Genomic DNA, 12,586 nt, shown 5'->3' with positions numbered 1-12,586 from the left:
GGTGTGCATACTTGAACCTTTTAATCAAGCTGTTCAGCGTTATTATGATTTTCCACCCATCTGATTATGAAAAAAAAAAAAAGGAAAAAAAAACAAAAAAAAAAGACAAAAAACCAAAAGCCAGCAAAACAAACCAATGACGTCTTTGAAAATTTGCTTATGATCATGTTTGTAGAATATAAAGTTAGATATATTATTGCATATGCTTCATTTTATCCTACAAGAAAAACATGCAGCGAATTACCTGTAAAGTACGAATTAAACATTTGATGCAACCATTCAGATCAGTGCAACTTGGTGTACTTGTACAGTTATTTATTTTTTGAGTCTTGATTATTACAGTTTTAAGAGCATTTCAAAAGAATACATTCTTTTGTAGTTAAAGAAGATTCCAAAGTTACAAGAGGTGAAAGTCAGCCACATAGTAAAATATCAAACAAACAGGTAATTTCTTCTGTACTGAGTAAATGTATTCTTTTCTTTTCATTTTACTCTAATCTGGTTCATCACTTTACAGTTTTCTCTGTAACTGGCATCTTGATTCTTCTACTAGGTAAATTTTATTTTGGAGATTTTTTTCTCTACAGATTTTATAGACAGAAAGTGAGAGAAAGTGCATAAGATGTATAATGTTAATACAAATTATTTTCCTATTCCTGTTAGACTCTAAAAGCTGTGCTGTAATGGCAATATGCAAATGCTAGGTTTTTAGTAAGCCGAAATCCTCTACGAATATTAGCTTGTGAAAGCTATCTGTAGATGCATTTCTAATGTGATTGTGTTACAATGAGTAATGGAGTATTAGTATTCAATAATAAATGCTGCAGTTTATTTCAGAATTTTGCAGGTGTGAATAAGTACAATGTCAAACTTTTGAAGAGGAATGAAAGTCCCAACATGCCTGTAATTCAGAAAGCTGCAGTTGATGGTCCCTGTACAGGTGGAAAGGTAGTATTTAGACATTTGGTTTTCTTGTGCTCTTTGAATAACTTCAGTTTCCAATTCATTTTGTTCCAATTATTCTTGGTTACTTCTGTGCAAATTCATGTTTATAGCAGATACAAGACAAACCTGTGTAGCCTTGGTCATTCTTTAAATTAGTCCTGTATTGGTCAACACTTGCATCTTTTGTATGCAAAACTTGATGTAGTCTTTGGGTATCTGTTCACACTCTGAACAGACATGACAAGCTAAAAGAAAAAAAAAAAAAAGTCCTGAATAAGCATAAAAACGTATACCCCTCCTCTTGCATCTGCTTGTAATATCCTAAGTTGATCTATCTTTTTTCTGTATTTGTTTTAAGAAGGACAATGAACTTGAAAGCCTTCTAGCTTCTTTGAAAATTTCCAAAGAAAATGAAGTGCAGACTTATTCCAAGGAAGCAAGAGCTACGAATGAAGAACATCTGTCACCACAATCATTTGCTATGGTCTGTATACTGCAGGATCATTACATTGCAATTTAGCATCTGCTATCTTAGCATCAATACTTCTATTTAAAGTAACTCTGTGAAACCTTATATTGCCTTTTAAACATATTGATGAGCTTTTAATTATCCATTCTAAAAATAAATAAACACATTTGTTCATGCTAAGATGCTGTTATCTGTGCTCTGATAAAATCTTTCCTCTGCTAGGAAAGCAAAAACTCAGATTGGGTTACCGATTATGATATTCAAAGTTAAGTAAAAAGGTAGTGTTACCTGAATGCCAGCATGTCCCTGAATGGTTTATTTTATTTTTAAAGAAAGGAACACAGATGCTCAAAGAGATTTTGAAGATAGATGGCTCTGACCAGGAAACAAAGAATGAAGTGAAAGCCCAAGTTAATGATGTTCCTGCTCCCCCTAGCAGACAAGATTGCCATGGAGCTGCCTTGCAATATAGACAAAGTAAAAAAATGGGTATGTTTGGACATCATCTCATAGTTCAGAGTTTCACCTTGTAGTGCCATTTTAGAATGTAGCTAACAGTATAGTACTGATTTTCAAAATATAGTAATAAAATGCCCATCTTTTTCAGTTCTGCTTCTTTATTCAGATCTAAAAATCTCTTTATATATAGTGTCCTGGTTTTTGTTCATCAGATATGAAAATACCAGGAAAAATGAAATATGCTTCTTTACTTTCTGCTAATAGCAAGTTGCTGTCCTTTCTGTGCAGGCAGTGTTTGTGCTACAGCTTTTTTTACTTTTTTTTTTTCTTTTTTTGACAGCTGCCTATATGAACAAGCCTCATAGCACTGGAGGCCCTCAGAACACACCAGCACTGGAAACTGGAGGTCATCCTTTTGCTTGCCCGCAGCCCGCACTGTCTACTGTTGCTGAACTTTGCCGTATGTGTTCTCTTGTTGGAATGTCGCAACCAGATTTCTCTTTCCTAAAAACACCACAGGTAAAAAGATTTTTCTGGAAAAGTTAAAGTTCTCAACTTTGTTTCAGCTATCCAAACTAGATGATCTATGAAGGTCCCTTCCAACCCTAATAATTACGTGATTCTGTATTAAACATTTGGACTGAAAATCCATCTAAAAATAAATCTTAGCTCCTTTTGTTGCCTTTTTCCAAAACAAACAAATCCTCTGTTTCTCAATTTGTTTGTCAGCAATACAGATTCCCTCAAAAATCTTATCTCATTTTTCTAGACAATGACAGTTTGTCACATAAAATTATCGAATGGTTTGTTGGTTCATGGACCACAGTGTCATTCTGAAGCTGAAGCAAAGGAGAAAGCTGCGTTTTTTGCTTTACAGCGTTTGGTGAGTATGCAAAGGATCTTTCAACATCTGTATCTCTGTTGCATTGTGTCTGTTTGTGATCCTTCGGTTCCTCCTTCATAGAGCGCTATAGGAGTAAACTTCCCTTCGCCTCCAGCTCCACCAGTGTTTCCAAGTTATCAGCCACTGGGAGTTCCTGTGCCACCTGGATCTATTCCTCCAGTATTTGCACAACCCACTGGTAAGTATACTAATACAGTTCACTCCGATAAGGATGTGAAGATGCTAAGTTACATGTACTCTGAAATGCAGATGCGACTTAGTGCTCTTAACTGTGCTGTCATCTAGGTGTAGTCCTGTCAAAGCAGAAATGTTTGGTATTTTTTTATTTGATAATAAATAAATACCTATTTTCAAGTAAACATGAATAATATGTGGCTTTATTGAAACAACATGCAGACAAATTTAGTTGGTATACTTTTGGGGTCTTTGGGAGTTAGTATCCTCTTTTTGAGGAGAGCGAGCTAAAAGTTACTTGTTTTCACAGCTAATATAATGCCTTCATCGTCTCACATGTTTGGTCCAGTGTCCTGGGGAACTCCAGTGCCTAAACATTATTATCCTGGCTCCTACCCGGGAAATGTATCTCTTGCAGGAACTATACCTGTTGGTTCTCACAACCAGTTTATACCTCTGCAGGTAAGATTGTTTGTGGGTTTGTTTTAATATTCTGTTTCTGTAAAAAAAAAATGTGCCTACATGATGACTGAAAGAATACCTGGGCTATGAAGCGCTTTTTAGGATTAGAAAATTATTTCTAAAATTGTACGCATGTTTTCTAAATGTGGAATATTTGCAGGTTTCTGAGAATGCATTCTGTTAAATAATATTTATTTCATTTAAAGGTAACTAAAAAAAGGGCTGCCAGCAAGAAAAACTTTGAGCACAAGGAGTTTCAGAGTTTCCCTCAAGGTGCACCACTAAAGAATGAACAGGCAGTGTCTTCTGACCACACTCAGCAAGACAGTTCTTCAGCTCCTTTAAAATCTCCTCAAGCTGCTCAATCAACTGTTTCATTTCAAGACAATGTGGCTGCTCCAAGAGTTCCTCATAACAAATCAACACCAAACACTTCCAGCAAGCGAAAGTCAAGAAAGCTGGCTGTCAATTTTGGGGCACCAAAATCTTCCGAATAAATATGGTAGCTAGGAGTATACTGTTTTCAGCTCTTCCCCCACTGTTACGTTCTGTCATTTAAAAAAATCAGAAAGCTCTATTAAAAAGACCAGCCACTTTAAGTATAATATAGAGAAAAATGCATTTTTTTGCTATGATTTTCAGGTTGTTACGAAAACTATAAAAAAATTATATTGAACCTTGATTGCTTTGACTTAGAATAGCAAAAGCTAGGAAATGCTGAGTTAAGGTTACCATGTCATCAATTGTGCCTAGGTTTCTAAACAGTGGCTTACAGACTATACCAGGTAAGCAGCAATAACAGTGGCAACCTCAATTCAGAATTGCCGTGCTTTTTGGGAGGGATATGGAACGGTAATAAGTTGGGCATCTAACATTGCTTTAGTATGACACTTATCTTCTAGCTTATTTTTAAATAGTGTAATAGGACAGAAAGGAAAAATGATTTAAATGCAGCTTTTATATTGGCTCTCCAGGTCCTTCTGAGTTGAATCAGGGAGACTAAAACCTAACTACAGTAGAGCTGCCAAATTTGCTTTAACTGTGAACTATAGGTTTTATATCAGGGCAAAAACTTTCAACTTTCCAAATGTAGGTATTACTGTCTCTCTAGTATTAGAGTGGCAAAAAGTGGTTGCTGATGCAGAACCTGTTTCAGGAGATGAATTTATAGGATGAATTAAAAAAAAATACGGATCTGTAAAATAGAGACCGCTTTGGTAACGTACATTTAATTATTTTTTTTTAATTACCAGTATTATCAATGTCATTGTTTTCTGATGATAAAATAGCACAGATATTTACTACAGATCTACAGAGCCTCCTAAAATGTTAGTGATACCCTGATTGGTATTTTTTTTCTAAAGCAGAAAAATGGCCAGAGTTTAATGATGTCCATGTGTGTGTACATAGCTGTCAAAGTTATGATTACTTAGTGTCCATTTCTCTCTGTAAGAGCCTGCACCCTGAAAACTTCTCTGTGGTGGGTTATTTTTTTGTTACTAGTGACTTTTAATATTTATTTTTCAGTTTCGTGATAGAAGTTCTCTGTAGCAAAATTAAATTATCATTATTATGTTCCATAAGAATATTCAGGCAAAAGGTTGACCTGTGTGTTTGGAGGGAGTTCTGCTGTAAAAGTAGCTCCATCATTCTTGGTTTACATAGGAAAAATGAAGGCTCGAAGGTGCCTGTACCATTTTTAACCCACAGGTACCCTTCTTCCTGACATTAAGAAGAAATCTTCCATCTAATTAGTGATTCATTTTGTTTCCTCCAGGCAGGTTTCATGTTGGAGCTACAAGCCTGCAGATTTTCTTTCAGTTCTCCTACCTTGTGCTTTGCCTCCATTTCTTGGTGTAGTACCAAGTTTCACACTGTTATTGTGGTATAGGATTTTTTTAATATTGATTTCTCTGAAACAGTTGTTGCCTCAGCAGTGTTTGTAGAATAGCAGCAAGCTGCAGGATCACAGAGGTAAAAACAAGGTTAAGAAATTTTATTTCATTTTACTTGGTATCACAAACCTTGTAGAATAGTCTGTATGCAGTCTTAAAATATATTTTGTTCTCTCTATATCCATCTAGTCTCAAGAGGGTTTGAAAGCATATTCTGTGAAGAGAAAGCGATTTATTTTCATTAGCAACACGAGACTGCCATGATGCATACATGCCAATATTTTGGAATTGTTTATGAGAAGTTATGAGACACAGACATTGTTCCCCCATATCTTAAGTGAGCTATCTGACCATCAGAGAAAAGATCTGTTTAGAAGTTTTTATGATGGAGAGGACACTATGTTAAGTTCTAGCATTGCAGAACTGTGACATATCTGGGTAGTCAATTTATGCACAACTTTTAGAAACAAAGTTATGAAGGACACTGTACTCATCACTGGTAAACACAGCAACTTTTATTACTAATTACGTCTGACTAAGACTTCCTCTTCAAGTAGAATTGCTATGTTTACTATATATAGCTGATTAAACACTTTATTGTGTAGCTGCTGCATCTTGGATTAGTCCCTGGTTTTTATTTTATATATTCTATGATGCTGATTGCCTGGTGCCCAGTTAATTACAGTTTTACATGTCCTGCTAGATGTGACATCTGCATTGATCTATGCCATGTCCCCTATGATTTCAGTTTTATATTTTAACAAGGTGACTATGTTTAATTCATACAGATATAAATTTAAGCATTTGTTTTTCTCATAGATATAAAGTATTTTGTAAGCACTGGAGTTTTTCATTAGATCTTATACAGAGCAGTATTTTACTAAAAATCCAAAAGGGAAGACTTTTATGTGCACGTTTTTGTAGTTTCTGATTTTTTTAAAATAACTTTTCATTGTTTATCTGCCAAGTGAAATGTTTTAAATTTGCATATGAATGGATACAGAATGTATTTTTTGTGCTGTTTAGTGTTAAGTGTGCGTTTGCAGATTTTTAGCATGTAGCTGCACAAAGGACTGTGCAAAGATATTTTCAAATATGAATATATGATATACTGAAGGAAAAACATTCATGAAAGTTAAATGCTATATAAAACTTTAATGCAATAGTATAATTTTATAAATTGTGTCTGTGTCTGCTTGGATTAAATATTGAAACAAGAAGCATCATTTATTTTCACTGCTTTATTTCCAAATACTATATGGGACCTTCTGTAAGCTCCAAATCAGAACTTTTAAGACAGAAATTAAATATCATGAAGTCCAGTTTCAGTGATTCTCAGAAGCAGCAACTGCCCACCTCTGAGCTGTTTCTTGGTGGCTTTCAACTACTCTTCAGTTAAAGATGCGAAGTTTGTTGAAAAGGTTGTTGGTTACTTTGCAGTTAAAAGCATTTAACTAGATACTGATCTTTCAAAATTTCTTCCCCTCTGTTACCCATTGGATTTATTAAATTGCTGTAGGAAGGGCAGGAAGATTAATTTCCAGCAAGTTTGGTCCTAGTGGTTCTTAACGTAAGTGCAAAACCAGCTCATGACTTATAAGTAGGAGGAGCCATAGATACCTGGAAATATTTGTACATCTTTTTCTGTACCTGGAGCATAACGCTATGCTGAGGTTTTTGCTAGAGTAGGGTAAGAATAGTCACCTCATTCGTAACAAGGCTTCTGAATGAAGCATAATGACAAACTTGACTAAAACCAGTGTAATGTGTTTGAATTTGAGACAAATGGCAAGTTAGATTTCATAATTAATTTCCTTATCCCCAAGAGTAGCAGATTTTTTTAAATCCAGTATTGCCAAATTAGTGTTGATAGATTTTTGGTTTTGATAGATTATGTTAAACAGGGTAAATAAACTTGCCTTTGTATTGTGTATACCATGTGCTGAATTTTGTTCTCTTAAATCAGTTATCTCTAAGATTATGTTCAAACTCTACTTGTCCTCTTCTAAAGCATAATGAACACTTTAGTCATGTCAGTTAATCTGTAGTATCTTTGTGAGTTTTTAACTTTGCTAAACTCTGTCTTTTGCCAACTGCAGCACCATCTTTTCAGGTAGAGAGATGTTATTTTAATTCTCATAGATTATTGTGTGAATCAGCTTGTTTAAAGCAACTGGCATAAAGAATGGAGTACACCCTTAGCATGACCAGCTGCTGAAACTTTGTGTAACAATATTTCGTATAGAACATCTGCTTGGTATATACTTTCAGGTCATATTACTCAACATGAAGATACCAAGATACAATCTTGTATTTCTTAAGCTGTCTTCAAATTATTAGTCAATAGACTTAAGTACTGCTGTTATCCTGCATGGCAAGTTCTGCCTCGTTACTTTTCCCATTTCCGTAAATAGCACAAAAGGAAATTAAAACAAATTAAGGGATAACTTTAAAATATATCAATTTGTGTGTAATAAATGTTGCATGGACACTCACATTCAAAAATTAAGTTACTTTTGTTCAATTTAGTTTAGTTCATCAGATCTGTGACAGTGAGGAATCCCAAAGAATGAATGGTTGCTTACAGTAAAGGTTGTTTTTTTTTATTATTCTTTTTATTTGAGATGTGATCTCCAAATCTTTTCAGTAATCAGCCTTCCTTACTACTGAGAGACAGTTATGCTCTTCTGTTTCTGTCTCTGGAAAGGGGACACAGTGACACCAAGGGCATAAGTACAGTCTGAATATACACTCTTGGCCAAAAGAACCCAAATTCAGGTGCATGAGGACCCAGGAATTTTGAGACTGTAACTGATACATATTTTGAAGAATCAGATATCATTAGGTAAGTAGCTGTTGTTTATTACCAAAAGAATCCATGGCTCCAGCAGCAGTTCTTTATTGCTGCCAATTTTTGATGCAGTGTTTACTCTTATTTTTTTGTAATTTACGAATTTCTTGTTTCATTTCTGCTTTGAAAGGTGGTACAAATCAAAGAGAATGAAGGAGTTGCAGTGCCATCAAGTGCAAGCAGTAAACCTGAAAGGACAGAGAAGACATTTCTCATTAAAACTTACTTTTTTTTCTTCCTAGTAAAACTTTGTAATCGTTACCGCATCAGCAATGCTTTATGAAAGTTGATAATCACCCTTAGTCCTGTATTTTGTGTAACTGCAAGAAAAAGGCTGGCAATCAAAAGTCAAAATGTAATTTCTGTGCATGTAACAATAGCAATAAATTACTATACTTGCTATATATGTATAAAATTAGAAGTTGTCAACTCTCATTTTGAGGGTACAGGGTGAAACAAGAACTGTGATTCCAGTGCAAGTAAGTGCTCTCTTTTAGAGTAACCTATGCATGGTTTAGATTTAGCACTAATTTGTGATAGAATGTGATACCTACTATTAGATCCTGATGTTTCTTCCAGTGTGTATTTCTTTGAAACAGCTGAAATGCTCTGTCAGTTGCTGAAAGTTAACTCAGCAGGGTAAATGGAGAGTGGTGTAGAGTTTACAGCCTCTGAGTTTACTGAGACTATGCTGAGATCATTTGTTCTTCTAGATTTTTCTGTGGGTTTCCTTCCCCTTGCTTTATTTTTTAACTCTCCTTCCTTCTTCCTCCTTTCCCCCACCCCCGGGCCTAATGGCTAGGTCGTATTGAAACTATAATTCTTAGTGCCTTTATTCCCTGTAGCCTCTAGTATATCCATTCTCTTGTTCTTCTTGTTTCATTGATGGCAATTTCCCTCTCTCTGCTCTTAGAGATTGATTTTCAGACTTTGAAATCAATGTTCTTTTAAACAGCTGTTCAGTCCTGGATTTTCTAGGTATAAATGGTCATTCATTGCATGTGTATATACAAGCATATATATATATATATATATATATATATATACACACACAAATATGGGATTCAGTCTCTTATTTTCTTAAAGCTACTCATAGTTTTGTCATTTTTAGTGCATATAGTAATTCCTTAAGAGCATCCAAAGGATGACAGACATTATCTTGTATATACTCCCTGCACATGTCCAAATGTAGGTATTACTTGGGATGGGTTAAAAGCACAAGCAAATAATGAAACATTAACATAGTAAATACCTACTTCACTTTGGTAGATAAATTCTTGGCTTAAAACTTGGTAGTCCTGAAGTCCACCTCATTCTCTGTCAAAGGTTACTTCTCTCACAGAGCTTGCAGAAAGGAAGGACTTCTTGTGCCTCAGACATGATGCAAAACCTCGTGTATGTGGGCACAGTTATGATGTGCAGTTGTGTAGTGAAAATGCTGGCTTAACCAGTCTTCTTGTTTCCACTGGATCATGCCAAACTGTATCACCACATTATGAACTATGTAAAGGAATTAATCTGATTGAAACTCTTTCCCCATGTTATTTTTCAGCCTGCTAATTCACTGTGGAGCCACAAGAGCAACTGGGTTGGTGCAACTGTTAACAGTGTGAGGGCAGGATGATATAGCAAGAGTGGAACTGCTTAGGAAACATCCCATCATTGCCTAAAACTCGGATCACCCGTGAAGCTGACAGGCTAGACTAACTGATGTCATTGTGTGTGCTTTTGTCTGTTGACTTCAAGGATAGTGGTAAATTCTGGCAGGAGTACAGGAGGAACTGCTGAGAATGGTCATATGCTAAATTATTGCAACAAAATTTGTCAATTTTGGGCAGTCAGTTAGGTTTCAAGGAAAGGCTTACTGAATAATATATGTGAACTGCACCAACCAAAGGAGCAGTAGACGTTAGAGGGTTCTTTTTAAAATGCAAACTGATTAAAGGACCCAGAGGTCAGTGCTTTTGTAAGGTTAAAACTTGTTACAGTGGTACAGCTAAGGAAGTGGATAAAATGGTAAGTAAGAGTTTGATGAAACAGAAGGATAGATGCATCTTGACAAAATACAGTTTAAGAAGGAAAGTTAAAGGAAAAATGTTCTTTACAAGTTATGGATCTTGCTCTCCTAGATTTCAGTAGCTGGAATTCCTGTTAGCACTGCCAGTGGCAAGTTTTATTCAGACTGGAAGGCTGGGGTGAGTGAAGAGGTTCCTATATATCAGACACAACAGAATGCACCTGAGAATACATTTATTTAAAAGAAAAAATACAGCTATTCCAAATAAAATTTAATTAATAATTTGGAAATTTGAATTAATAATCTAGTCCTAGAAAATGTCATGGTTTTCTTCTAGTAACTAGGTCTACTGGATCTGCAGCACTCCCATCTCTCAAGGCCTATTTTAACCTGGATAATGGGGCAAACCCCTTTTGCTCGGCATCATCCTCAAAAATGCACATGTGGCTGACTGAAACATGCTGTGCATGGTGATGTTGCTTACAAGTATTCAATATATGTTGCTGATGGTACGAGTTTTGCCATTGCTACCAGCTATGATCTTGTCTCTGATGTTCTGCCATTTGGTTAGTTTTATTTAATAACTCCTTCCTTTGCTACAGCATTGGACAGGTCCCTGGAGTGCCTCCACTCCTTCATTTGGTTTGATATTCCAGTAAAAGATAAGACCGGTCATGCCTTCCAGAGAAATAGAGGATTTCAGCAGAGAAGATGCAGAAGTATGGGACATAATGTTGCGGTGATGGGTATGTGTCCCCAGATGTGTGAATTCTCTGTCTTCTGAACAGTGGAAATGGCACCTACATGTTCTCACTCAAACAGGAAGACTAGGGTGTAGTAGAACTTACACAGGCTCATTATCAGTGTTGCAGTGCTGTGTAAGAGCTGTGAAGATGTCTGTACATCTTCACTTCAAGTTGAGTATTTATTGTTTGTGCTGAGATGAACTTGGGCTTTTATCCCTGTGACAGGTTTGCCTAGACAAAGAGTGCCTGTGTGGGAATGATATTTATGACAAAGTAACATCAGCTTGTGCCACATAAGTCATGTATGGACAAGCTGTGCATGTCTGAAAACGCGTTGCCTCCTCTATTGCATTGTTTTTATTATATTGCAAACAGAACAATAATGTAAAATTTCGTAAGCCTCATAAATTGAGCAATTTAATACATGCTATATAACTGAGACTACGCATGGACTGCAACTGTGCAAGCTGGTTCATATTATATTCTCCCAGTGCATATACAGTGTTCCTTTTCAAGATGCATCTAAATTCTTATTATTGCATGAAGAAATTGGCTTATCTGCACTTCCATGCAATACAGTGAATCAGAGGGGTATGTATTTATTATATTAACAGGTTGTAAAAGAAAAACATGTGCACTTCCATTTTCTTCTGGAAGTTTTGCTTCACCTTCCAGGGAGATGGGATGTATTGATACTGTAAAAACATAAAAGATGTCTGGATGCATTTTCCCAATTTTACTTTAAGCTTGTTACTTTTTGAATGTTTGCACTGGTTTTAGCTTTTTACACCAGTTGAACATGTTGAAACTTATTTGGGGAGTGTTCTTCAGCAGTTCTGAAGAATTATTATTTATTGAAATTAACAGAATAATTAAATGAGTTTGAAGAAGAATAATCAGATACAAAATACCTACTGCCTTTCTCTAACAAGTACTAGGTGCATGTCAAGAGATAATAACTTGTCAGGTTACAGTCAGAATATAAAAGTCAAAAGATGACAACTTTTTAATGGGTTGTTGCTTAGCAGGGAGAGGTAAAGCAGCCCTTCCTTGGCTTCAGCTTTCACATGCCTTCAGTTCCCTGTGATCCAAACCTTTGTCCCAGTGACCTCTGAGACTGCCATGTGAGGCAGGGAGCCTCTCCTTCACGTGGCTTTCACTGTCCTTAGTATTCCTGGTTTAAAGGTCCAATATCATCAGACTGTTGCTCATAGTGCAACATTTTGTAAGAGAGGCCAAACCCAGAAGCGCAAGGGGATATATTTTTTTAAAGATTTTTGCTTTTCCTGCTCTAATTAACTGAGTAAAGACACATTGACTAATTCTTCTAATTAAATTGGGGTTAAAAACTAAACTCCAGTTTGGGGTTGAGCATCCTGAATTTTATTGCGTACCTAAGAATATTTCTGGTTATTCCCGTTTAAAAAGCTCCACCCCATCTAAGAGCCATAAAGGCACATTTCTGGCTCCAGTTCTGTTCCAACAGTAATTTTAAACGTGGTTGCTTCTCTGAGAGAAAAGGACGGCACAGGACAAGCACTGCTGCTGAAGAATTTGTGTAATTATATACAGTTTGTTCACTGATGCGTACTGCCTTCAGCATCAAATCTCAGAAGCGACCATGCCTAGTTGTCCACCGTGCCCCTACTTAACATTTTTCCGTG

At 36.0% G+C, this 12,586-nt stretch overlaps 1 protein-coding gene across 9 annotated transcripts in view; it reads left to right on the top strand.

The window, feature by feature from the left end:
• The window catches only part of XRN1 (5'-3' exoribonuclease 1), a 40,694-nt gene extending 34,160 nt beyond the window's left edge, over positions 1–6,534 (top strand). For 6 of the 9 annotated variants that reach the window (XM_062639008.1, XM_062639006.1, XM_062639009.1 and 3 more), the window contains 9 exons: positions 380–444; positions 838–948; positions 1,304–1,429; positions 1,747–1,903; positions 2,214–2,392; positions 2,643–2,756; positions 2,838–2,955; positions 3,262–3,413; positions 3,620–6,534. In XM_062639008.1, coding sequence (XP_062494992.1) covers positions 380–444; positions 838–948; positions 1,304–1,429; positions 1,747–1,903; positions 2,214–2,392; positions 2,643–2,756; positions 2,838–2,955; positions 3,262–3,413; positions 3,620–3,910 — 1,313 coding nt within the window. In that variant the 3' untranslated portion in view covers positions 3,911–6,534. Of the gene's footprint in view, positions 1–379; positions 445–837; positions 949–1,303; positions 1,430–1,746; positions 1,904–2,213; positions 2,393–2,642; positions 2,757–2,837; positions 2,956–3,261; positions 3,414–3,619 lie in introns of those variants that run through there. The other 3 variants (XM_062639005.1, XM_062639010.1, XM_062639012.1) reach the window with 3 other exon arrangements.
• Positions 6,535–12,586: the final 6,052 nt, after the last annotated feature.

This window comes from Pezoporus occidentalis, unplaced genomic scaffold (assembly GCF_034315485.1).
Source record: "Pezoporus occidentalis ecotype Australia unplaced genomic scaffold, CSIRO_AGI_Poc_V1 ctg59, whole genome shotgun sequence".
NCBI lineage: Eukaryota > Metazoa > Chordata > Aves > Psittaciformes > Psittacidae > Pezoporus > Pezoporus occidentalis.
This window is presented reverse-complemented; position numbering and strand designations above follow the sequence as displayed.